This window comes from Elaeis guineensis, chromosome 2 (assembly GCF_000442705.2).
Source record: "Elaeis guineensis isolate ETL-2024a chromosome 2, EG11, whole genome shotgun sequence".
Lineage (NCBI taxonomy): Eukaryota > Viridiplantae > Streptophyta > Magnoliopsida > Arecales > Arecaceae > Elaeis > Elaeis guineensis.
Window position 1 is genome coordinate 122,438,642 of NC_025994.2, and position 26,739 is coordinate 122,465,380.

The window sequence follows — 26,739 nt, forward strand, 5'->3', positions numbered from 1 at the left end:
TTAATAATTATAGAATTACTTGTTTCAACATGTAAGTCTCATGATCAAAGTTAAGTTCTAGGCACAGCTCTCTTTTTTGGTTTCTTCTCTTTTTCCCAAACCCTGTATATAATTCTAAGAACTGTAAAATATCCGTATCATCCATAGTTGCACTACATCCATTAAACATTGGAGACCCTTTGAGTCCTAGCTGTGGCATGAGAAGCATGTTCCCCATTACGATGCCTGAATGAGTTGGTAGCCAAATGCCCAAACTTTCGAAGCTTTTGGTGCACCGTTTCACACAGGCTGAGAGTTTCGGGATGGATGAGAGACACAAGCCAATAGCATCAAGGTACCAACCGCTCTTTCCACTAAAGCCAACTATCATCCCCCGATCCATAGGAAATGAAAACCGCCATGCACGACGGGAATAGTGGCCGCTTACCAGATGTTAGAAACTCTTCGGGGTACTGCAATGTGACCTGCGGTGTACCACAAGCAAATCTAGCATATCTGACACCTTCGTAGGAGCATGCTGTCAGAGAACCAGGCCTTTAATCGTCCTCCACATATTTTACAACGCGGTTAAAAATTGATCTGGCTTGGATGCTACTTTGTGATTTAGATCATATCAAGCTAGCAGCAAGGAGCACTGACATGCCAGTAGGAAGCAGTAGTAATTCACTTGATACAGAGATGAGAAGCATTGGAAAATAATCTTCAAATAAAAATTTAAATTATGACTTGAGAGTGGGCCTTTGGTTTGAATCCTGCAATTCTAACAGCCACTTATAACTTTAATAATTCTGGCATGAGAGAATCAATCAGTTCTTTAGATTCATATGATATAAGATTTATCTGACAGGAGTATATACCTGGACTGTTAGGTTACCCCCATTTCCTCCATGCTTTTCTGCCAGAACAGGCTTCCCCTTCTTGCCATACAAGACCCGAATTGAATCAATGCACCGATCATACACCAAAGTAATCTCTCGAACTCCATTGTACCAACCATCATCCCAAACACTTCCACCATGGCCTCCCCATGGGCCTACTTTAAGAGTCTTGCTCGAGCCAACAACCTTCTTATGAGAATGCTGTACCAGACAAAGCCCAGCCATATGATCCACTTGAAGTTCGGTTATCAACAATTTAGGAAATTAACTTTTTAATTTAGTATCCAACACACCAAAATGGAGACTTATCAACAGGTCTATTAGGAACTTTTAGAAATAAATTTAGCACGAAGTTTGCATGTCTGGAGAGGCACTAGAGAGAATCAAAACCAAACAACAAACATTGTTAAACATAAGCTAAAAAAAAAAATTAAATTCATCAAAGATGTTGCAACAACATAGCCCAAAATTCAATATTTCAACAGTTTGCCCCAGATTTAAACACAAGTTCATGTATTGAGAAGAACAGGTCCATTCATGATTACCATCAGGCATCAACATCATACATCAAAGCAAATCATATATGTTTACAAAACACTAATACAGGATCCTTTACTAACCATAGTGGACTGGGAGAACAAGCACCAAATCAGCAAGCTTTCTTTAAAAGAAATGAAGATATATGGGCATAGACTGATGATAGCAATGCAGCACTCATTCAAAAAAAAATGTTGTGATAGTAAAGGTGGAGAAGGAATCAAACACTCTGTTCCATTCCATATATGCTTTCTGCTTTTCAAAAGCATGTGATTGCTTTGCCAGCAAATGTCTCTGAGTGGAGTGTTTGTATCTTTTAGCAGAACAAAGAAAAAAAATAATAGACAAATAGATAGATATCACAGCTTTGCATGTAAAAAGTGAGTGTTAACAGTGGATCAGACTGGAGGAAAGCTTCCAGCAGAATAGAAGAGCTCACCTATGAACCTGGTGTGGCTTAACCACTTCCATCCTCTGTCCATGGCTTGGTCCAAAGCTTGATTGATTCTCTGGGTAAATATAAAGTCTGGACCATCAAGCAGCATATTGTACAAAAAAAAAACTTATTCGAAATAAAATCATGCAAGTGCCATACTAATTTGTGCATTTTCAGAAGTAGGGCATCGAGAAAGTGATATTTTCAACTATCAAGCAGCATTTCTCCTTGCAAAATCTAAAAACATCTTTACAGATTCAAGGACCAATCTTCCACATCCGGAATGATTTAAAGTATCATTTACACATAACATTGTGGTATACAGACTAATGAAGAGACCTCCACCATTGATCACAAAATATATATATATATATATATTAAAGGCAATTGGTATCTTTCTTTTTCCTTTATTTTAAACACACAGAGGTTAGCCTATCCAGGAAACCTCCGGAAGTAGCATCTCCCATCCACTGCTCCCAGCGAGAGCATTCTGTGAGGGAATAGTTCAGAAACAGACTAGCAATCCAGCTATAGGTTAGTTCCCATCTTTACAGATGTGGATGGATGGGAGACACCTCCAATCTGTCAAAGGCCAAGAACTTTGCTGAAATGCACGCTACTGGTACAAAATGCTCACTCTAATCATGAGAAAGTGAATCGATCTTTTTATACCCTGACAACAATGAACCAAAACAAGTAAATCAATCTTTTTATACCCTGACAACAATGAACCAAAACAAGTGAATCGATCTTTTTAAACTGTGATAAGAAGGAACAAAAACAAGGGATGTAAGAAGGTGCACCTTGTAGAAATAAACAAGCATTCAATATATCATTGTAAAAGAGAAACTGCAACAATAACACAAAGAGGTCATCCCATTGTTACAGACTTAAGATAGTTAAACAACAATAAGATTTCAAATTCTTCCCTTCCATAAGCAAACCATAACTCCAATAATAATCCAGTTATAGCATGCTTTTAAAACATCATGCACCCTAAGTTGCTATGTGATTACAGGCTTACACAAAAATCTAATATCAGAAAATATAGCAGCGATCGAAGGCAGGCTACAATGCTACTGCATAAATATGAAGATCCTACAAATCCACGTCAATACCATATTCCAGAAGTTTCAGGTAGCTGATGAACCAATTTAAATGATCTGCTTGTAAGCACTAGAAAATACATGTAGCATCTAGTCAATGCTCCAAAATGTCACAGTTGCCTACATAAACAAACATTGTGCAAGTGTCCTGCCAGCCTTATCCACCCCCTTGTAAATATTATGAAAGTCAAACCTAGTTATTATGACTCTGTAAACAGAAACTCCTAGTAAGTTTTAATGCCCCACATGGAAATATGCTGCACAAGACCAAAGAGCCATTACTGTTCAATCATGTTCCTCAACTCTGACAAGAGAAACCAGCTTACAAGGTCCCTTCCTCCCTCCCTCTCTCCTCTCTTTCAGCTCTGAGAAGTAGGACTCAACCTGCATGCTTCTAGTTTTAGTCTTATCATATTTGCAAGGATGATATAAATGAGGAGTGAACTCAACAGAGAAACATCAAAGGTTTCATTGACTTCTTTTTTTTTTAAAGTACAAATTATACAACTAGAGGACATAATGAATCTTACTAATTCTATTGTTAATAAAAAAGTTTCAATTGAAATAATATTGGACAAGAATTTCAATTAGATTTAAAAGCACCAGGTTTCTTACTGAGTTCTTAAATAACATCTCATTATAATATCAACAGAAGAAAAACTACCATCAATAGCTGAACTTGATAGCATGATTGTAACTGTACCTATAACAGAAACATAATGGGAGACTTCTTTACATTTGTGTCTTAAGTCATAGAAATGTTTAGCTGATAAATTATTCTACATCACTCTAAATTTAACAGAATAAATTAGTCAATCATTGTAAAATAATATTATAGCCACATTAAACATTACAAATGCAAAAAAAAAAGTAACACTGTGTGTACATGATGAGACCAAGACTGCCCTAGAACCATAACTAGCTGAACCAGTACAGGTACATAATGCTTTCCTAATATCCATCTATAAGCAAATGATAGAGGACTCAGCCAAGTTCAATAAGAAAATTTATAGAATTATAGTTAATAACAAGATAACATATATAAAAGGAATCTAGTACTTACCATTGGAAGTTATTTTATCATTTCTTCACCTCTTGGCTTCTCAATTTCCTTGACATCATATGTTGTTTGGATAAGATTTCTGCTATGAGCTGCTTTTGACCAAAGAGATGTGAGTTTTTAAGAAGCAAGTTTCTTGATGATGAGTCTACACAATAGCCATGTCTTGACATCCATTGCAGAAGTTGCAAAAGCAGCTGTGTCTTTTCAGGTTTTCCAAGGTAACGTGAAACAGCTGCACGGAATATGTCCTGGAAAGAGGAAAAGAGCGTCAGTCAGTTGACATCTTACTATGATTGATCGATATTACAAAAATCTTGAGGTGGAAAACAAATATTTATCAACAGAACTACTAATAAGTTCTGCACTAAAATAATCAGAACAAAACTAACAGGATAAGGGAGAAAAACAATATCAAGAAGACAGTTTGGGAACTCAAAAGCTCCCCATTGTTTCTCCTTTTTGGTGAGTTACTGAAAAACCAAAAAGTTTCCTAATTACAGGTCTGTGGCTACACAAAGTTTGCAAAAGCAACCAATTGGAGTTCAATGACACACCAACCTGTCAGGATGCTTGTTAAGAACTGAACAACAATTCCAGTGCTTTCAAGTGGTTCCTTTGAAACAATCTGTGATAGTGAAGTCATGTCAGATTGGGCCAGTTGGACCAGACAAGTTGGCTTGGCTGAAGTTGTTGAGAGGACTGGGCCCAATCAGTCGCATCCACATATGTGTGGATGCTTGTATTTGGGGAAGGGGCTTGTCTGTGTTTGTCAGTGGGTGTGTGGGGGGTTGAAGTATCCTCGTGTTAGGCTGGCCCAATTAAGAGTTAGGGGCTAGAAGCATATTTAGGTGGAGCCCACTTGCATCGTTTCTCCCAATCCCCAAAATTTGACTTTAGCATCCCCCAGACAAGTACAGAAAAGCTCAGTTTTCATCATAGTTGCCATCATGGAGGATTCACGAAACGATACAAAAGCAGGAAGCAGGAAACAAAGGTATTTATAAAAAAAGATCTTAAACCAGGAAAAGTTATGAAAGGTTATATAGATGAAACTCATAAAGAAACTAAACACAAATAACTAGAAAACTTAGTCTTTCTATAAGTAGCTTATTGGAACAAACATATAATCTTTAAGAAACCAAGGAGAAACTATCAAAAAGTTAGTCTATGGTGTTGGGCAGTTGCAGCAGTGCAGAATGGGGAAGCAACATCCATGAAACACCTCTCTTCCTAAGAGATTTCCAATTTTTAACATTAAGTTATAGGCATTTCTTTGAGGAAAAAAAAAATTTAAGCAAATTATGCGCACTTTTTCTTCTTTAGTAAACTACAATAAAGATCAAATAAAGGAAAAAAAATAGTGGTGGGAGAAGAAAGTAAAATAGGAATGATTTGCTAGAAAAGTGGAAGGTCGATGATAAGAGAATGTAAACAGGTTTGGCTTGAATTCTCTTTCCTTAGCCTTATGGTCTAATTTTATCTAGTTCTAATTAAAGGAAATCTGTTATTGGAAAGTCGATGAGTCCAAATTGGCCCCCACCCTACTTGGGCCTTACCTATGGACACTGCATATTAGTTTCCTTGGGAATGCGACTTCTGCATTTCTCAAAACCTGCTTCGCACTTGTCTTCTAATTCATTTCCTGAGAGAGTTCTACAAGAGTAGGAAACATCTATGGTTAACATCATGGTTCGCTAAACCAGCACCAAGAGTCATATTGGCCAATGACCGGTTCAATATAGTACCAGTATGTATTGTACCAACTCAAGATGTATCGAAAATAAGGGGAGGAAGGAGAAGGAAGAGAGAAGGGGGCACCTGGGGGGCGACAAAGCCACCAGCTTCGTCATCATCTCCGAGAGAGAAGAGAAAGAGGGGGGAGGGGTTGAAGTCGCCCAGGGTTGTCTTAGCTGAGAGCAAAGCATGTACCTGTGATCATCATTGGAGGCGGCGGCGGCAAGGAGGTGGCATTGAAACCCTAACCCTAGCTGAATGCAGGAGGGAGGGAAAGATTGATCAGGGAGATGAGGTGACAGGCTTTGGTGGGGGCTTATAAAGGCAATGAAACAATAGAACTATCCTAGACAGTTTGGCTCAAGAGACAATGTGCCCTAGGTTTTGCTCGATTAATGTCAATTCAGGTTGATTTAAGGCCTGCTCCAAGCCAAACCTACATCTCAACCTGGTTTCCACTCGGAATGGGCCAGTACTCCCCCAATTGAGCAGTTCAGTTCGAGATAACCGACCTTGGTTTTAAACTCCAATCATGATATCCACTTTCACCGAAACAAAGTCCTTAGCCCCTAATGTATGCAATCCAAGTGGCAAACAAGGTTTGACATGTTGGGGGAAAAAATCAATTGCAAGTAGTTTCACCATGGAGGAATCCAAAATTTTTCAGGCATAAGGAGTTTCCACTAAATTTAGTCATAAGCAGTTAGTTTCAACCACTTAATGATACTCACCCTCCAGAATTTCCCTTAACAAAGATATTTATGAAGACTGATGTAAACTACTACATACAGTGCACCATCATCCACAAAAATAACAGCTTGTTTTTAAGTAAAACAAATATAATTTTTTGTAATTACATCCATATTGTTAAATAGTCAAATAAGCACAAAAATCTTGTAAGGCAATATCCAATCAAGATGTTCACCAATTCTACTATAAATTGATGAAGAGAATGGTCCAATAAACTAGGCATTGAAGATTTACAATCACTAAATATAATGAGTATTTGAGCACTTGAAGTTATAAATTCTACAATTAAAGTTTATATATTACTACTATACAACACTAGTTTCAATCTCAAACTACTGAAACCACAAAAATCAAGAACACATATAGCATGAAATACTTTAGCTTTTTTTAAATTTGTTCTATTTTTAAATCATTTTTTAGTTTTTCTCAATTTTTCAAACAAAACTTGGGGCAGAAACCAAAGAAATGGAACTTCTCGAGCAAGACTGAACCAAAAATCAAGTTTTCAAACCATGGTAACATGCCACAGCCACTTACATTTAATGAACAGCATGTGCCTTCATCCTTCACGTAAGGAAAAGTCGTAAGAGTCAGGCAACAAGAATAAATATCATCATCGTTTCACAAAAACATGTAATTGTCATCATCTTGAGACCTCCGATACAGTGCACTCAAATCTTCACGATTCATAATGCTAAAGCAAAAAATATTTTTCAAAACCATGATAACATGCCAACACTTACATTCAATGAGCAGCAACTACAAGGCCCTCATCCTCCATGTAAGGAATGGGCACAAGAATCAGGCAGCATGAATAAATATAATCATTTTGCAAACATGAAATCGTGGGCATCATAAGAATTTCAATTTTCAAATAAATGCACAGGAATTCTCATGACTATCATAACTGCCATAGATAGACCTCCAAGGGGTCCCAAAGAAAACTATGAATGTTATGCAAATCAATTCATAGAGTTGACTGAGGGAAAATGGCAAGAGAATCAATCCAAGATAGAGAAAATATGATGTGTGGTGTGCTAAATCACAGTATCTTATGAACCTAAGGTGAGAATAGAAGCAGAAGATATGGTAAAATAAGTGCAAAGAAAATATGCAGTCAGGTCATTTTTACTAAACATCACCATGCTTGTGAATTTATTAAGTAGAAGGCTTTTGCGGTCCCCACCGAGGACCTCATTCACTTCATCATCCAGCGATATCTTACCTAATTGTTTCAACAGGTATTACAATGCAAGATTAAGAAAGAAAAAAATATTTGAGTAAGCTGGATGCAAGAGAATGGAGTTTTTCAGGCAACATGTATTACTCAAAGGTCCAGTATCTACCACACAAGGCACCTGTCTTGCAAGAAACTCAAATAGCACATTTCATGTGTTGGGGCTCCAAATTCCTTAACATTGGACGGTGAGTGATTGGCAACGGGTCTTGTATATTTATAATGTGGACACATCTAGTAACTCTGAAAAGATGGATCACAATAAAGTGACTTGAATTAATCAAAATCGCCAGCCACTAAAAGTTAATTACAAGAAACAAGTAAAAGCATACGGGTCTCTAATATATACAGATATTGGGCATGAGACGCTTACTAATAAACTCATAAAGCCACCCAAATAACAGTTAATAATCCAAAAATCAACAAACAGAAAAAGAAAAGCGAGAAAAAGAAAAGAGCTGTTATGCAATAAAATTGTCATACCGGATTAATTTGGCGTCTAGAACGGTGGAATGCTTTAAAAACATCATTTATCAAATTTATATTGCCTGATCTCATAAATGAAACAGCAAATTTGTCCAAAGAACTGGTGGATATCCACTCCATATTATCCTATTCCATTGAAAATGCTGAGAATTAATATAAGGTGTTTAAATAAAACATTTACACAAAAATTCAAGATAACCATACCTTCATTACTACATAAGCATCTTTTAGAAGCCCTGCTGCAACCAACAGGTCTAGCATCTTCTCGTGAATGGACTTGCACAATGTTCTTTTACTGTATCTCAACATATTATAAACAGAAAAGGCTTCTGATGGGAAACCCGATTGCCCTAACTGTAAAATTAGCGAAGAACAAAGATCCTGCAAACAAAAATGTACAAATATTATTCAATAAATACCAAGATGTTTCCACTCCACCAACACTTTGTGATATCACACATCATGCTCCTACATTAAAAGATCATGCAAAGCAGTGAGCTGAATAAGGACTGCCAAAAAAAAAAAAAAAAAAATAGAAGACTGCAAACAATTAAGAAGAGTGCAAACAAATTATCGGTTTTTTCATGCCTTTGATGAATGCTGCATGGACATGGAGACAAGTTGGACCAAGCCAAATGATCCGAGCCAAATTTGACAGGAGAAAAATATATTAATTTGGAGACAGATTCACATACAATATATTTTACATTTGACATTGCTCTTCCATAAAATTAGTTCTTTGAGTGCAAACAAATTGTCAGTTTTTTCATGCCTTTGATGAATGCTGCATGGACATGGAGACAAGTTGGATCATGCCAAATGATCCAAGAGCCAAATTTGGCAGGAGAAATATACAATAATTTGGAGACAGATTCACATACAATATATTTTACATTGATATTGCTCTTCCATAAAATTAATTCTTTGATTATATTTTTTTATACATAATCATTATGTTTTAATTGTCAAAATAGCACGATAAAAACTTGTAGCCTAAATTTGTCTTTCCATTTACAAAACTTGAAAATATAAAGGTGAAGCTCAAGACTCTAAGATGCTGATAGGTTGCAATCCAAGGACCTAGTGACTCTTTCAGATGAAGAGTCTAGGTAAAACAAATGTTCTCTGATACCTCTAACTCACTAGATTACTGACCCTAATTAACAAAGATGATGCACCAGGGAAGTATTTAAATTATTGACATTAAACACTAAAGGCTTCACTAAGAATACATATGGTTTACATTTTGATGACATCACCAACTTATAAGACAATTTTCTACATGGTGAATGTTTCTTTTGCCCTTTGGTCAAATCTATGTTGACCGCTTCACATGGAATCTAACAAATAAATCAACAATTTCTTTGGACATTAATCTGAACAAGAAACATGAGTTTCAGGCATCGATGGATATAGCTATATACATAGGCAGGTCACTGAACCTTATAGCTGTTGTTGTTTAAGAATTGGAAAGCCTATACCAGCAAGCAACATCAAGAAGCATATCAATTTCCGATCAACATGGAGCTCATGATAAGATCAAACTTTCTCAAGATCAAATTACATGAAAAAGTATCTAGAAACAATTGAAATTTGAAAGATGGAATAAAAAGATGATTTTAACATAGAAATGAAGTCAAAGACTACAAGAAATTGGTTGACAAGTAGGACTTTTGAGTAAATAGTTGCACCCCATGTATTTCTCATATCAGACTGTGCCTTCCCCAACTTGATGTGGCCTTGCATATGCTCAATTTCTACAAAACAATGTCATCACTTGCCCAATTGCTTGATTTGAGAAGAAAAAAAATTCTTTCAAAAATTTTTGGCCATTATGATCACATGGAGGTGTTTGCTCACACTTGATTTAAATTGAAATAATACGTTGACAACATCATTTTGCATGGCCTCTATTTTACAAAACAAGTTAATATGATTGCTGCAGAATATAAAAGTAGAAAATCAGTGCAGTTGGTTGCCCACCACTAAACCTATCTTCCCCTTGGAAGTATACATATTCAACCATGATCTCTTCATTAAAATTTGAAATTCTACATGTTCAAAAGTAGTTTGATATTAGAATTTTGAACTTTGATAACTTAAAAAAGAGACTCAAGATATGATAAAAATGAGTTAAAATCTGAACTTGTCAAGCACAGAGTAAACATTGACGTAAGCACCTAGCTTTGGCCACCATAATGTTTTACATCGAATATTAAAAGATCCTTTTTGTTTTTATACATCCTATCATCCATGTCTAGCATCTTCATGGATACTAGTTAAGTATCATAGATCAATGGTGAAGAAACAATGTAATATTAGCAAAATAGAAGAGACTCAAAACCAGCATGCTTTATGAGAACAAGTTAAAGAACAGAATTTAGACAAATACAGTGCTAAAGAAAAGCTTACCTCATTTAATTGATGGCCTCTACCATGCATGTCCTCAATAGTTCGATATGCAAGGTGATACAGCTTTTCCTTACAGAAATACTTTATTAGAATATGAAATGTGTTCCAATCTGGAGATATTGCCAACTTATCCATTTTTCCTAACACTTGCATTACGCTGTCCATATCCCCCGTGTTGCAGTAAGCCCTGAGCAGGGTGTTAAGCATAACTAAATCATATTTGTTGCAGTTTGCTTCAAATTCCTTTGCAAGTATTCTTCCTTCTTTCAGTAACCCACCACGACATAATGCAGAAATCATTATACTGTGGGCATATCCATCTGCAGAAAGGAAAAGCATTAATTCCATGAACTGAAACAGTTAAATACAATCTGTAGGTTGTCTGCATGGATTAAAGCACCCAGTTTGATACCATTAGGCACAGTTGATATGGCATAGTTTCAAGTGTCCATCCATGCTCAGCCAATACTGGCACCCAGTACTGCATTGCTACTAGGTCGTAGAGGGGCTGACCAGTACCGGATCATGTTAGCCCATGTTCACCCATGCTAGTTCAGCATGGGCTGATGAATCTCAGTACCACCCAATACCAACTACTAAACCAAAAGGGCTCTTAGGTTGATATTTTGTTTTGGTACGGCACATGCAAGCGGGACTCAAATCCTCAATGTACAGTGCCAATGCCTCATATGTACATGGCACTAGCAGGCTATATGCACGTCATTGTTTGAAGTACCACCCCATACCGACACTACCGTACCAAACTATATATCAACACTATAATAGGACTTTGCCTGTATGGGGCCCGCTACCGAGACGGCGAACCTTAATGTACATGCTTGACACACTACACTCGGTGCATATCACTGCACGGCAATGTACAGTATGTATTGTGCTACTGCCATGCAGGCATGCCACCTACACATATACCTAATCCCTTGTTCAGCATGACATACAGACATACAACAAGTCTAAGAACATTTAACTCACATGCCGAATTTTAGAAAGTAGTTCTTGCATGGTTCATGTCAAAATTATGTTGCACATAAATAATAAAGTAGCTTTTGGTTCATCAATTCACTAATTTCACAAAAATATAATTGGCTTGACCATTGAAGAAAAAGGTTGTAAAGTAGGTGTAAAGGAAATTAGAAGCACATCACATGCAAACACACAACGAGAAAAAGAGGAGGGGGAGCCATCAGCCAAAGGCTGATGCACAGACATGAACCATGAATAAAATGTCAAATAGAATTATCCATCAGCTAGATAAAAAGCATGGTGTTTACTGCAATTGCTGCCAAATACCAGCCTTTTTTATTTTTTTAAATAAGCAAACCACCATTTCACACTGGTGCATATGCAAGGGAACTGGCCAATAAATTGAAAATCCTTGGTTATGCTTATGTTTATTCCTGAACATTCAGTCACATGTCATTTGCAAAAAGAAAGGCCCTGTGAGAAGCGCATCAACCTCCATATATTATATGAGAACCAGAATTGAGGATGAAAAGGATACCATACAAGCATATTATTGAATTCATTAAACAAATTCTTCTACTCTACCAGAGAATTAAAAATCTGAATAATAGGTCCACAAAACTGATAAGCACCTCTGATCCAACAAATTCCACCAAAAAATAAACCAGATCATAATTCCATGAAACAGTCTTCCGTCAAAAACACCTCACCATACCATATATTCACCCAAAACTACACAATAGGTTCATACCTTATCCAAAAGCTAAAAACTTCCTAAACCAGCATATGATGGCACCCACCATGTGAGAGAAAAAGAGAGAATACATATTGTTCAATCTTGTTCTAGAAAGCTTATGGAGGTTCCTCTATGAAGAACTTACTTTCCCTGCCAGATGGTGGAAACAGATCTTGGTTCAATCAGCTAGGGCATCCTTGAGGAACCTGAGTGTTTTTTCTCATTCTGGCCTTGGATAAAGTACTTGGTGCAGCAACAGTAAGAAAAAGGGATAGCAAGAAAATGAACCTTCAATAATGGAAGGATGATTTCATCCCCTCACTAGTTTATTAATTGTAAAGAAAAAAATGGATCTCATAATCTCAAGAATAGTCAAGCAGATTATGGAATTCAAAAATTTCTTGGCTGATGCATTTGGAACCTGATATTTTTACTACTCCTTTGGCTTGAACTATAAAACAGATGCAATGGTGGTTCATATTCCTAACATGTAAACCACCCTGCCATCCAACTAATTATCCCGTCTATCTTTAATTGAATATCATTTGTTACTTAATAATAAAATTAATTAGAAACATAGAACAGAATATTGATGGGATCATGGTTCGCCGAACTGTCCTGAACCGGATAATTCCAAACGTTCCGAGCCGTACTGGCCGCAAACTGAGATGGTTTGGCCTTTCGAATTGGAACACCAAATACAGGAGAGGAAAAGAGAGGAAGAGATTGAGAGAAAGGGGAGGAGGGAAAGAGGGAACACCACCGCCGAAGGATCCGTGGTGGCCCACCGAGGCCGCTAGAGGGCCGCAGAGGCCTCCACAGCTCCGTGTCGTCCGATAGGATGTTTAATCCAGAGAGATAGAGAGAGTAAGGGTACTGAAGAGAGGCGCAGCCAGCGAAGAGGCCGTTGGATGGCCGTCGTGGCCGTCAGGCAGCAGAAAAGCGCACAGGCAAAGCCACAATCGCGAAACAGAGGCGACAGACCCTATTCATCGCATTTTTTAAAAACAGTGATGAATAGTAAAACTGGCAATGGATTTACCGACTTCACTATCGGCTTTATTGTGGTCAGAATTTTAAAAAAAATTCTCATGAAACAAAGGCAATCGCTCCTGTTTCACACCCGCAGAGCTGCAAGCCGTGATTCTGTCATCCGACGGCCAATCGGAGGCCCTCCGTTAGCCTCTCTGTTGGCTTCCCCTCACTCCTTATATTTATCTCCCCCCTTCTCTCTCTCTCTCTCAATCGTGATTTGGTGGAGGAAACGGAAGCCTTGGCGGCCCTCCGAGCGAACCTGTGGCCCACCTATGGCTACCACCGGCGTCTCCTCTGGCCATCCTCTCCCTCCCTCCTCCCTTCTCCCTCCCCTCTTTCTCTTTCTTCCTCCTCCCTGATTCCTTTCTTCGCTTCTATGTCGATTTGCGCCGGTCCTATCTGGTATGGTTCCGTATCGACTCATATTGCTAGCCGGCCAATATACGTCTCGGTACCGCTTCAACGGACCTTGGATGGGATGGAGAATTAGACCGTCGTTTGAAGGACTACCAATGATGGGGATCATGACAAACTTGAGTCTACACATAACAAGCAAAGAAGCATTCAAGCCTTTGGATTGACTTGGATAACCTGACACCATGATTGAAGCTTTGCACATATCATCCAACATCACTGAAGTTTGTCGAGGCATGGGTCTTAGTGTCATTTGTTTTTTTATTCCAATTATATAAGATGTTTTAGCCATATTTTGTTTAGTTGGTGTGAAAAGGACTGAATAAAGTGATCAGTAGGGAATTTTAGGAATTAAATAATGGGGGCAAGTTATTGTTTATGGAACTGCAGCATGCATGGTGATACTGCAGTACTCTATTTTTTTCTTAATATTCCTTTGTCTTAGAGTTTTTCATGAAGATGTATGCAAAATTTTTCATCAATGAGATCAAAGCTCTCTCTCTCTCTCTCTCTCTCTCTCTTCTCCAGGTGTGAGCCCTAGAATATAGGTGTGAGGCCGTAGGAAGTGATTCCCTATAGAAATCAAAATTCTCTTCTTCTTCCTTCTCAAAAATATCTCGTCACTGCATTCCTATTTTCTTTTCTTTTATCTCATGTCTGTTATATTACAACCTAAAGAAAACACCCTTCAACCTTTATTACCGCAGACACTTTACAACCATCAATCAAGACCTATTTCAAGCCTTGATTTGTCTAAAACCCTGTCCAAGTGAGTTCAATCAGAACTGAAACTTCTGCAGACCTGTCAACAATCTTTCTTTGGTTCTGAAAACCTTGCGGTAAACTAGCAAATCCTAAACCTAGTTCTCGTCACATGGCAATTCCTACTGTAACTGAAAATGTCTTGGATCTTGGGCTGCTGTACATGATCTACAAGCAAGAAACTGAAAAGATTCGATTTGTATGGTGATGCAGTGTACTCACCTATGTGAACGAAGATCTGTTGCTTTGCATCCTCCAAAGAATTCTGGTAATTTTTGATACTATTGTCAGATCATATGCTACATTTGTGAAAAACTATTTTTTGCATATGGTTTTGGGGCATTTAGGCATCTATCAAGCATCTTCTTTGTATTAGAATAGGTTGTTTAAGCCCTAAGCCTGGCAATTCCCAGTATTTGATTGAGTTTTGGATCTTAGTGTCATTTATTTTTATTTTAATTATATTTTCTGATTTAGGCATGTTTTGTTTCGTATAGTGTAAAAAGGACTGAATTTAAGAGGCTAGTCTAGTCACATGCATCATTAAAGAGTCAAGAAAGCATTTTTAGGAATTAAATAAGGGGCAGGGTTGGCACTATAGCATGAACAATAACACTACAATAGCATGCCTTCATGAACGTTGTATGCAGAATTTTTCATAAATGAAATCAAAATTGTCTTTCTTCTCTCTGAGTGTGAGACATGGAATGTCAGTGTGGGGCATGGAATATTGGTATGAGGCCCTATGGAGTGAATCCCTACCAAACCACAATGAAATTAGTTTGTTTGTTCTCTTCTTCTTCTCAAAAATATCTCCTCATAGTGTTTCTGTTTTCTTTTTCTTTTTCCTCATTTCTGCCATATTATAGCCTAAAGCAAACATCCTTCTACCCTTATTACCATTTCCTTGTAGCAGTCATTTTACAACCATCAATCAACACTTATAAGCCTTGATCTGTCTAAAACCTGATTCCTATGAGTCCAATAGATCTGCAACTTCTGCAGACCTGTCAGCCGTCCCTTTTTGGATCTAGAAAACCTTGCAGTACATGAGCAAATCCTAAAACCAGTCCTTGGAGCACCTTGATTGCTGCTATAACTGACAAAAGGTATCCGATCTTGGGCTTTCATATACAATCTACAAGCAAGAAATGGGAAAAGATTGGATCTGGACCAAGATTGTAGCATATTCATCTAGATGAATGAAAATCCTTGCTTTGCATCCTTCAAACAATGCTGGTAATTTTTGATACTTTTGCTACAATATCATATGCTTTATCTGTGAAAAGCTGTTGTTTCAATCTGATTTCAACAAGTGGCATGTATGCATTTATATCAAGCATCTTCTTTGCATTTTGAGTCCTAAACCAGGTATTTTCTAATATTAATTTGAGATTGCTGCTTAGTATTGCATAAGATCATATTTTCGGATTATACCACACCATTTAAGTTTGAATAAATTTGGATTAGGGTTAATTATATTTGTGTGGCATTACTTATTAGTTGTTAGGGTTAAAAATGTTTCTAATCTTTGGTTGGATATGGAAAGCTGCTTCTAGTTTTGATGTTGATCTAAAAGTTGGATGAAGGTTTCTTTTCTCTTTACTTTTTCTTTTTGTCTCTATGAGTCTACTTTTTTCCTTTTTTGGGAGGGAAGTGGGAAGCCTCTAATAAAGCCTCCATTTTTAGACCTTTTTAACCTTTCCTAGAGATAGTAGGATATAATTATTGAACTAGCATTATCATATCCTTACTCATGATGAAGGTCAAAGAAACTTGTCCGATTAGCCAAATGCAGTTTGGTGACTCTTCAGGATGAACAGAGTCATTGGAGTCCAAATGTTGGTTTTCAAATGTCATGGCTGATATGAGGTTAGGCTGTCTCTTCCAAGGTGACAATTTTCTCAAAATTTGGGAGTTATTTTTCACCCTTCAGACTCCTATTAGTGACATCTGGAATCACATTTTATTAAAAGCTCGTAATTTTTTCCGAACTGCAAACCAAGAGAAGAGGGAATAAGCAACAAAGAAACAAGAACAGATCTATAAATGTTAATATGAACTACAACCATTTTTATACATAAAATTAGCATTTTGTGGCATATCTAGAAGAGAGCTCACCAGATTTCACATGTTTTTGCTTCATTTCAGCAAATAAAGCCTTTGCTTCATGTATATGTCCAGCCTTAGCAAGACCATCCATCAACAAACAGTAAGGCATCTACAAGTAAAATTGCATTTGATAAGATTGAAAGGGTAATTACATAATGATGAAACTAAATCAATAAAGATGACAAGAAGGTATTTCTAAGCATATCTACAAATCCTTGAAGGGCAAAAAAAGGAAGGTGGGGAAGGAGGCAGCATATGAAATGGGTATAGGACAGGACAGTTGGTCCCCCGCCAGATGAAGAAGATCAAGGGCTAACTTTACCTTATTAGCCAATCGTAAAACATGTTGAAATGTGATGAAATGGATTTAAATTTTATGTGCATGAATGCTAGGGCATCCCCCATTATGTCAGAGGTTTCCCTAAGGGCCTGTTTGAAACAGATAGGAATGGCCCAAATCCTATAAGATTTGGGAATCTATGCACAAAAATCCCATTTCCTTCCCTAGGCACTGTTTGGGTGATTGAACTATGGGATAAAAGAACAATGGGAAGTGACTAATCTTATAGGGAAAAAAAATCCTCTAATGGTCATTTTTTTCCTACTATTGTCGAGTTCTACCTTCGCACCGCCATCGTATCCAATCTCCTCTTGGCCCGTGCCATCTCCTCCTCCCCCTCCACCGCCGCCTCCCCCTCTCCAATTGCCACTCCTAGCCCCTCTCCTTCCTTCGCCTCCTCCTCCCCCACCCCCCGCCCTCCACCTCCTCACTGCCTTCGTTGGCCACCACAAGGCCCCCCTAGTGCCCCTACCCTCAACCTCCTCATCGCCGCCCTCTGCCGCTCACAATGCCACCACTCACACAAAATCCTATATGTTTGAGGAAAAAAAACCCCAATTGGAACCTAAGAAACCCCTCCAGTCCCCCTGAGTTTCTCACCTTCTCCATAGATGTCTGAAAAAGAGGATGAAATGAAAAGAAAAAGAAACGAAAAGAAAAAAAATGAACAATGTATGTGAGAAAAGGTCTTACCTTTTAATTTTTTTATCATGCCTTTGTTTTCGTTGATGTTTCTTATGTTTTCCCTGGTTTTTCCTTTGTTTTTTACATCCTCAGGAGTCTCAATTTGGTGGGCAGCTTGGAGCAGCCAAATACGGAAGCTTAGACAATGGCTAGGGTTTTGTATTGGGTATTTATATATAATAGTTTAAACAGTATAAGTATATTATCAATTAATTTAAAAAAAGATGTGAATCATGGCTTTTATTGGTTAAGGTAGTGGTTGGGCCATCTAAAGATTTGGAGTTCAAATATCCCCATATCCTCCGACTATATTTTTTTTAATAAAAATTTATAAAATATATATAATCAGATTCGAGTAGAGGGTATCCAAGGGGCAAATTCCAAATCTATTCCAGACTCGGATGGATTAAATTTTTAAATTTCAAAGATACACAAAGATATGTTAGCTTTTTCTTGATACGAATTATTTTGTAATTATAATGATTAATATGATATTTTGACAATGTTAAGCTTATTATTTTGGTAAAAGAAGGGATAGAGAACGGAGGGGAAGAGGAAGAAGGAAGGGGGAGGAAATCCTAATTTATCATCCAAACATAGGATAGGATTAGCTACATGGGATTTTTCTCCCAATAGGATTTTATGTATAATCCTATAAAATCAAACCTATGTCCCATCATGAATTTTATCCTAAGGTTATAGATACTATACACCCAAACTAGCCCTAAGTAGGAATTCTTGGCCAATGAGGATACGTAAAGCCACTTGCAAGTGCATCCAGTAAATATAAAGGAAATGGGATTATACCAAATGTAATCATATAGAAAGATCAGCATCTTCCATCCTATGCAATGCCATCATTATGCAAATGAAGGTAGGACCAGTTATTCCTAATGTCTTTCAAAAGATAATCTACAGAAGGACTAGCATGATCCATTAGATAATTTATATGTCAGGATATACTCAACAGAAATGAATTCTTTGGAGCCCATGAATAATTCAAATATATATTCTTAGAAGAGAAGAAAGAGAAAAACACAAAAATGAAAATCTTATATAACTCACGGCATCAGAATTTTTGCAATTTTAGTGTACCTCATCTTCAGCATATCCCAAAAACTCTAATTCAGCCAATAGTTCTTTCGACTTTTCAAAAAGGCCACCTCTAGTGTACACCTTCAATAAAGTAGTCAAAATAACCTGCAGATAGATTAACTAGACTAAGCAGAAATATGAAAATCTGATAAGTTTGATAGATAGACAAAAGAAATTCTGTGGAACTGCACCACGGACACAGCTTGGATGAAATATCACTGCCTACTTAATGTTTCCACCACAACTCACTGAGATACATTATCAGTCTCAGATATTTCCTTTTCCCTGCTAAATCATGAAACAGTTACACAACATACATAGTGTGAAGCATGATCTGTGATCCAGTAGCATAAGACTGTATTTGCCTACAACAATCCAGACAAGATGAATGCTGCATGCACCATGTCCATGTTTCCAATTCATTACTCAGATGTTCAGACTAATTAATAAAACGTGGCATTCTTAATGCAATTGTTATTTATAAAATTGGAAAAACCTGAAAATATAGATGCAACAAGAAATCGCATGAGAAACATTAAGTTGATATGGACTTGATGCATATTATACTATTGGATACATGTATTAGCATTCTAAATGTTCTTCACATAAAGAGAGTTTATTTCAGAAGATCAACCCTTCACCTCACATTCCAATAAAGGATGGAACTTTAGAATGCATGTAACAAATCCTTGAAATATGGTTCAACAAAGGCAACTTGGTCTCTGATGCTTACTGTACTAGTAACTGTTTGCTAAAAGTATATGACGTGGAGTTATGGAAAACTACATAAGATTAAAAAGGCATACATTAAAGACACTTCCGACAACTTTACTTAGATAGCGGCATCAGATGTAGGCTGCGCCCAGAATTGAGGAGTTCAAGACCAAAGCAGCCCTCCATGCTTGAGAACAATATGATCGAATTCTATGATTAAAGGGAATAGTGTTATACAGTAATACTCAAAACAAAATGGAGTGGCACCAAGGAAGACAGTCCAATGGAACAAGCCCTAATGGTAGGATAGGACACTATGTTCTACATTAATCCCAAACTGTTCCATGGTATTGCAGGTCCAAGGTTGGAACCTGATACACACCCTATTTCTAGGTCAACTCTACAGAAAATGGGACACTGATTCATGCTCCTTTTTTTTTTCCAAAAAGAATTTTAGGTTCAAAAAAATGGATAATGACAATAAGATTTGAAGGGTTATATCCTTATACCATAGAAGGGTAAAACTTAGGTCCCACGTAAGTCCTTAATAGTCAAAAATAAGAGAAGCTGATAATTCCATTTATAATTTTCACAAAGAATAATAAGTCAACCATGATTGTTGCCTCTAAGTACAGAATCAGTATACAATTGCTTTGCTAGGCAAATTAGCAATCTGAAAGAGTAAGCCAACTACAGCCCCTGATTCTCCAACTACAAAATAACAAAGAAAGATTTGAATGCCCAACCAAAGTTTTGATAGGGCTTGTTGCTGAAGATCATGAACATGTCGCACTAGGGCACAACTGGAATTTATGGAAAGAAAGCATTACTCACAAGCCACAATTAAATCTTCCAACATATTACTTTTGACCAATCCAAAAATCAAAACTAATTGCAAAAGGGAGACAGCTTAAAACAACAATATCTAAGATTCTAAAAGCTGAATACATTTATTAAAAAACTAAGAAAACCATAGAATGTCTAGGTGAAAGAACTTTAACTCAGAACACCAAGGAAACTAACAATGGCAAATAAGGATGAAGCATACATCATATAAAATGAAAGATACCTTATTGGGTACCAATCCTGAAGATTTCATATCATTTACTAATTTCTCGGCCTTCACATAATTCCCATCTACTGAATAAGCATTAAGTAGGGAGCTGTAATGAAATAAATTAGGAGGACAACCTTCATCCTTCATCTGCTGAAAATATGACTCTGCTTCTTCACATAAATTATTTGAAGCACAAGTGGCCAAAAGAGTGCCATAGATTACACCATCCATATGCAGACCTTTATTTTCAAGTTCCTGGACCAATTGCATCGCCTTAGAGTAGCCATTCTTCAATTTTCTGCAACCTGATAGAAGCTAAAATAACCAGACAGAAGGAAAACTGTGAGGAAAGTATGGGTGGACAAAACTTACAAGGCATTAGATGATCTAAAAAATGACAAAGATATGAACATTTCATATGTTAGTTGATTCTATAAAAAAAAATTAGAGAATGGACTGTGCCATACAGTACTATAAGTGACCAAGTCTGGTGATAGACCATCATCTTTCATCTGATTAAACAACTTGATACTGCTCTCGAACCTTCCATTTTTCACCAAACAACCAAGAAGAGAATTACAAATGGACACATTGACCTTCAATGACTTATCTGGGATGCTATCATAAGCTTGTAGAGCTTTCATCGGGTTGTGACTAATTCCCATGTATTTGATAAAACTGCTATATGATGAAAAATTAAGCTTCTCATGTCTCTGCATCCAATCAAAAAGCTGCATCAAAACAAACATGCAAATCTGTTATTATCCTTCAATTAAATGCCAGAGAAAAAGGGCACTAAACTCATCAGCTTCTAAAAATACTTTATAAAAAAATAACATCATATTGCTATTGGATTTTAATTGGTGTATGGCTGATATTATATAAATTGGAAAACTGATTGACCTACTGGGAATGAAAACCTTATAAAGCTTATTAACAAAACACAAACTGTAAAGCACACAGCAATAACAAAATGATAACATGACATGGTACATCCTAATAGAATAGACTATCAACATTCTTTTACAGAACTCTCGTCACTGTTATTCTCATATGAGGCTTTATATAAACCACCAAAAGTAGCAATAGCTTTAATGTTGTGAGCCCAGGACCTCACACCATAAAGCAACACAATCTTCTTCTGAATGTATAAGCCAAATCTGTGCTTTTAGCCCACAAAAAAAATGATGAGAATTGAGAACAAAGAAGTACAAGAAAATAATGGAACCGCATCTTAAGGATAATTATACTTCTCAATTCTCCATAGGAAAACACACAAGTTGTCATGTAACAGTTGTGTTCAAATCAATCAAAGCAATTGCAAACATGAACAGTGGAGCATCACTTTTGCTTCGAGAGAATTACCTATCAAAAGGTGCTTCTATGTAGATGATTTGAAAACACTTTGTAAGTGTTTGTTATGTTGGTCAGCATGTGCCAATCCAGGTCAATACTGACCTCCAACATAGGTCAGCATAGCACCTATTAGATCTATTTTTATGTTTTTACTTAAATTTTCTTTTTGGCTTTGGTTAAAATTTCTTTTTGGCTTCGGTGCAGCACAGCACTGTGCGTGCCATGACAGTAGGTCGCTAGCACAAGGACCAGCATCAATGCCTAAATTATTAGGTAAACATGCTTTACAAAAAGTATTTCGGTCATGTGGGTAAAAGAAAAGTGTGCACATAGATTTGTGGGCTTTCAAACAACAAAACCTCAAGTTTATCTAGCTTCCAGAACCATGCCAACCCATTCAATTACTTGGTTTGTATTCAACCATCTCAAGCTTGGGTGGGTTCAGTCAGTATTGAATTTAGTTATCTAATTGGAGCAAGCCTGACTTACCTCTGTTAGGTTTTCCAGAATTTTGGATTAATTTCTTAGTACGGACAAGATATAGGACCCAGGTTTAGAGCTCACATCCAACCAAAGGTAGATATAGCTCTTTGGCAGGGACCTGATCGAATTATTTCCTCATTTAATCCAGGTTTAACTAACCTATTTCCACCTCACTTGCAATGCAAGAATGAGAATCACATGTAAGGTAGAAAAATTGTACTTGTGAAAGCTAAAAGCTCATTTTCTACCTCTTCTAAAAGCAACTTTTAGACTCATTCTTGCTTGAGAAGTGCTTTCATCAAGTTCTACCACAAAGATTTTCCTTTTTAAGGCAAATGTTTTTCTCCTCTGAAGCCATGAAAGAAGTACTATAGCAATGCCAGCAGTCAACAGCTTATTAGGTAAAACGTCTAGAGTCATTGCATATCCAAAAAATTCAGTTATACAGATATCTATGCACCACACATCTGAACCTGTGTATTTATAGGTACAAAAGGCAAAGAGTGAGAAATCTTAGCATCTTTACTAACCCTACTATAATAACTTACGTGCAATTTTTCATCTGTTTGGAGCCACCATCATAATTTTCTTATCATTATTTATCATAATTTTCTTATCATTACTAACCCTACCATACATAGCATTTGCATTGTTTTTAATTATTTTCAACAAAATCAGGAAACAAAAGAATTAAGATATCAAAATGCCCAACCTGAGAAACTTCGGTCCATCTTCTTAACTCCCCAAAATAGCATAAAATGTTGTTATAATCTTGTACTTGCAATATTCCCTCTACCCTGTATATAAAGAAATCAAGGAAGTTAGATCGCTAGCTATACTAATTTCAAGCCCAGGCACATGTCATGACTGTCAAAGTAGCAGCCTAGACAAAGAATTTGGGACAACAATAGTTAAGCAATTAAATATATGAGCGATCTGTTATTCTAGGACGAGAACAAAATTGAAGTTATTATGAGATCCAAAAACAACTTGGAACAAGGACATAGTGATCCTCAGGAAGCACATATGATGTTTTGATATTCATGCTTGGAGGTGAGCACACAGCAATGAAGAAAATAAACACAAAATAAGCACCACAAAGATTTAAAGTACAAGTCCATACCGAGCATCCCATGCCAGTCCGATGGGGAACCACTACATGGGGGAGCAAACTCTAGTCATGACGAGCTTACTTGGTACTTGGAATATTTTAATAGTCCACTTAATATGTATATTATAAACACCAACATCATTATTTTAGTTTTAGTTCTAAATCTTGGACAAGTACTAGTCAGTGAAAAGCAAGTTATCACTTTTCAGTTTCTCAAGTCCCAGAGAGCAATTTGTTATTTTGCTTGCCATTTGGGATTTTTTTAATTTCATGTGTATTCCAGAGCTGGAATCACTCCCTTTGTGACCTTCATACGAGACGGTGCGGCCATACACAAGAATGGAGATCTTGTTGTAATAAATAAAAGGATAAAGATTAGGCTGCACTCAAACAATTATCTTATTTTTAACTGAGATCCCACAAAATCTACCCTTTCCCTCTCCATTGATTTTTCACCTCATAGGTGTGATTGTGCAATTCCTGTTTTTTCCTCCCCTCAAAATTTTGACTACAGAATCACAGAACACATCAAATTTAAGTTGCAAGAACCATCTATTTATGTTCTATGCCTGCTAAAAACCACTTCCAAAATATAATTTTGGTATGCCTTTTTATGCCCTTATGAATCTACAAAAAATGGGTGTCCCCATGCATCAGGTTCCCACCACATGCCCTCTTGAAACTATATTACAACAAAAAAGCTAAATTATTTTTTTTGTCATTTATCATGTATTTCACACTTCATTCAAAGGCCTCTTCAGCACTCATAATTATGACTTTTTGGAAGAACAACTTCCATGCTAGTGCACAAGAATCAGAAAAAATACAACAAAGTCAAGGATCCACCACTACATTGACTTTGGCTATGATCAGTCATGTTTTCACATGCTAGTGTTCTTTCATATCCCCACAGATTATTAACATTATCCCACTAATGCACATGAATCCACTCACCTGGACATTTTACCTCACATTACCACATATTTCGATATATAAAGCATGGATACAGGAATGGAAGGCCAAAGAAAATGATGAAGTAATGGCACTGAAAGATTGCATGGAAAACGAAGGACACCATAAGGAACGTGAAAGCACATTTCTTGAGTACAGATAGTAATTATTGGCATTCATCATTAGCCAATTTTCCATAAGAATAAGCATAGAAAAAAAAGGGCATATAACCAGGAACATCGCTTCTCAAATTAAAAGATCACTGCACATTGTGCAATAGATTTTCATCACCCAAAATAACAATGTTCTGGGTGCATGAGAACTTTCATTCCAACATGAAGATGTAGGAACCCAAAACAACCTCTTCTTATGAAGATGAACTAAAGAGTTCGGAGAGAAGGGAAAAAAGTTGTCATGTGACTACAGCCACAGCGATGTTGAGGTGATTTGGAATTTGATCTTAAAATCCAAAAGAATTCTTTCTAAGTATTAACGAACTGTGGTTTGTAACGTCCAGAATTTAGAAAGAGGGGACTGTATCCCATCGGCAGCAAATCTTGACAATTTGCAGGATGTCAGGGTTATAGAATAAGAAAACTGAAAATATTCCTTAAAAACTCTCACATAAACTATCATGATATACAGAGAAGACCCTTTGTTTAAACCGTGATTATGCAATTTCCTTGTCATCTTGTTAAGGAATCAGAAAAAACACTTCCCACTTCCCAGTCTATGTGTTTCTTTCTTCTTGGAAGGCAAGACGGCTTTGTTTTACATGTCCTCGGACTCCAAGAAAGGATTTCTCGTTAAAATTGAGAACCAAGAAAACCACCAAACCCAAAATTCTACTTTCAGTTGTTATTTGAAGTCACGATAACCATTCAATTCGTGCCTTTTCAGCCTTCGTACAACCACAATTCTCGTCTCTCCGTTCTCCTATGAGAATTAAACACCGAATTCTTGATTTTTTTTTCCATAATTCGAATTCTTGATCATTTTCAATGAAAAGAAATTGCTTCTACGATCAAATATCAGCAGCAAAAAATCGAATGCTTCCAAGGAAGACATTATAGATCATTCTTCTCAGTAGATTACAAATGCTCTTCTAATTCAAGAAGAAGAGAAAAGGGGTAGGAAAAAAGAACCTGGAGAGAGTCGAATCCAAGTCGGTCGACGCTTCCACTTCGGCAATGGCGATTCGCCTCGCAGAAGAATTGGAGGGCCTAATGGTGGCCGGAGAAGAAGAGGAGGAAGCGGCAGAGGTGGAGGCATGGGGTTTATCTAGGGTTTTTGAGACAGCAGGGATCCGGCGGGGATACCTATGATTTCTTGGGAGGGGACTGGGAGGGGACTGGAAGGGGGTGGTGGGCGAGGAGTGGCAGCCCACCGCCAAGGCAAAGGCGTCCATGTTATGCAATGAAGCCTATCGTCAGGGACGGTCTGGTTTAAAATGTTGATCGGGTTGAGTCCGCGTCACTTTGAATGAAAATAAAAATAAATAATTTTTATTCACTCCATTGGTTAGGAAGATTCTTATTTTTTGTTTGGATTTCAGAATGGGACGTGAATGGTCTAATTCTTAAAATTTAATTTTTATTTTTTATACTATTTAAATCTTAGTATAATTCCAATTCAAATGACATAAGTCTCAAAACTTAATCCTTATTCTCCCCTAATGTTCAAATGTTACTATGATTCCAATTCGATCGTAAACTAAATATGTTGAAGGATATGATGATCATTCTAATTCTTACTTCAATCCATTCCGATTCTGATTCTAATCACAAAACAAAAGGATATTTATTGAAGAGAGTTGAGGCCTGAAATAAGAAAGGGAGTAGATGACTATCATGCTAACTATTTGGTTGAAGGAAGTCACATTTCAATTTTAGGACCGAATAAGAATTGTCCAATCCTCTTAAAATCCAATCTCAACTCTCTCCTAATGATTCAAATCTTTATTTTGATTCCGATTCCGATCATTAACCAAATACTTCGAAGAAAATGACTATTCTGATTCCCATTCCAATCCCTTTCGACTTCGATTTCGGCCATTAATCAAACACCCTTCAAATGTGACAGGCCAAAAAGAATGAAGGAAAAACTCAAGAAAGAGAAGAAAAATTATACCCCCCAATATATGTACTATGCTAATCACCTTATGTACTTGCTGTAAACCAATCATTAAGATGAGCACATAATGAAAAGAGCCCACATGAAATAAAAAAATGATTAGCATGGCGCACATTCATGCGGTGCACGTGGTGTA

The 26,739-nt window shown here is 37.0% G+C and overlaps 1 protein-coding gene across 8 annotated transcripts; it reads right to left on the bottom strand.

The window, feature by feature from the left end:
* Window positions 1-25,915, bottom strand: LOC105037320 (pentatricopeptide repeat-containing protein At1g10910, chloroplastic). 8 transcript variants are annotated; one of them, XR_012139293.1, is made up of 13 exons: window positions 25,616-25,915; window positions 23,121-23,205; window positions 21,037-21,300; window positions 20,582-20,884; window positions 18,799-18,903; window positions 16,689-16,788; window positions 10,640-10,959; window positions 8,432-8,608; window positions 8,225-8,353; window positions 4,021-4,268; window positions 1,855-1,924; window positions 858-1,079; window positions 1-634 (listed from the first exon to the last, which is right to left on the bottom strand). XR_012139293.1 is itself a non-coding variant. In XM_010913027.3 (11 exons), the coding sequence occupies exons 1-10, from the start codon at window positions 25,876-25,878 to the stop codon at window positions 4,038-4,040; spliced, it is 1,977 nt and encodes a 658-aa protein (XP_010911329.1). In that variant the 5' UTR covers window positions 25,879-25,915; the 3' UTR covers window positions 2,048-2,524; window positions 4,021-4,037. The 8 variants fall into 8 exon arrangements, 2 of the variants coding, with proteins under 2 accessions (XP_010911329.1, XP_073109224.1); XR_003800364.2 differs by having other exon boundaries at window positions 1-752; XR_002165698.2 differs by having other exon boundaries at window positions 1-760.
* Window positions 25,916-26,739: the final 824 nt, after the last annotated feature.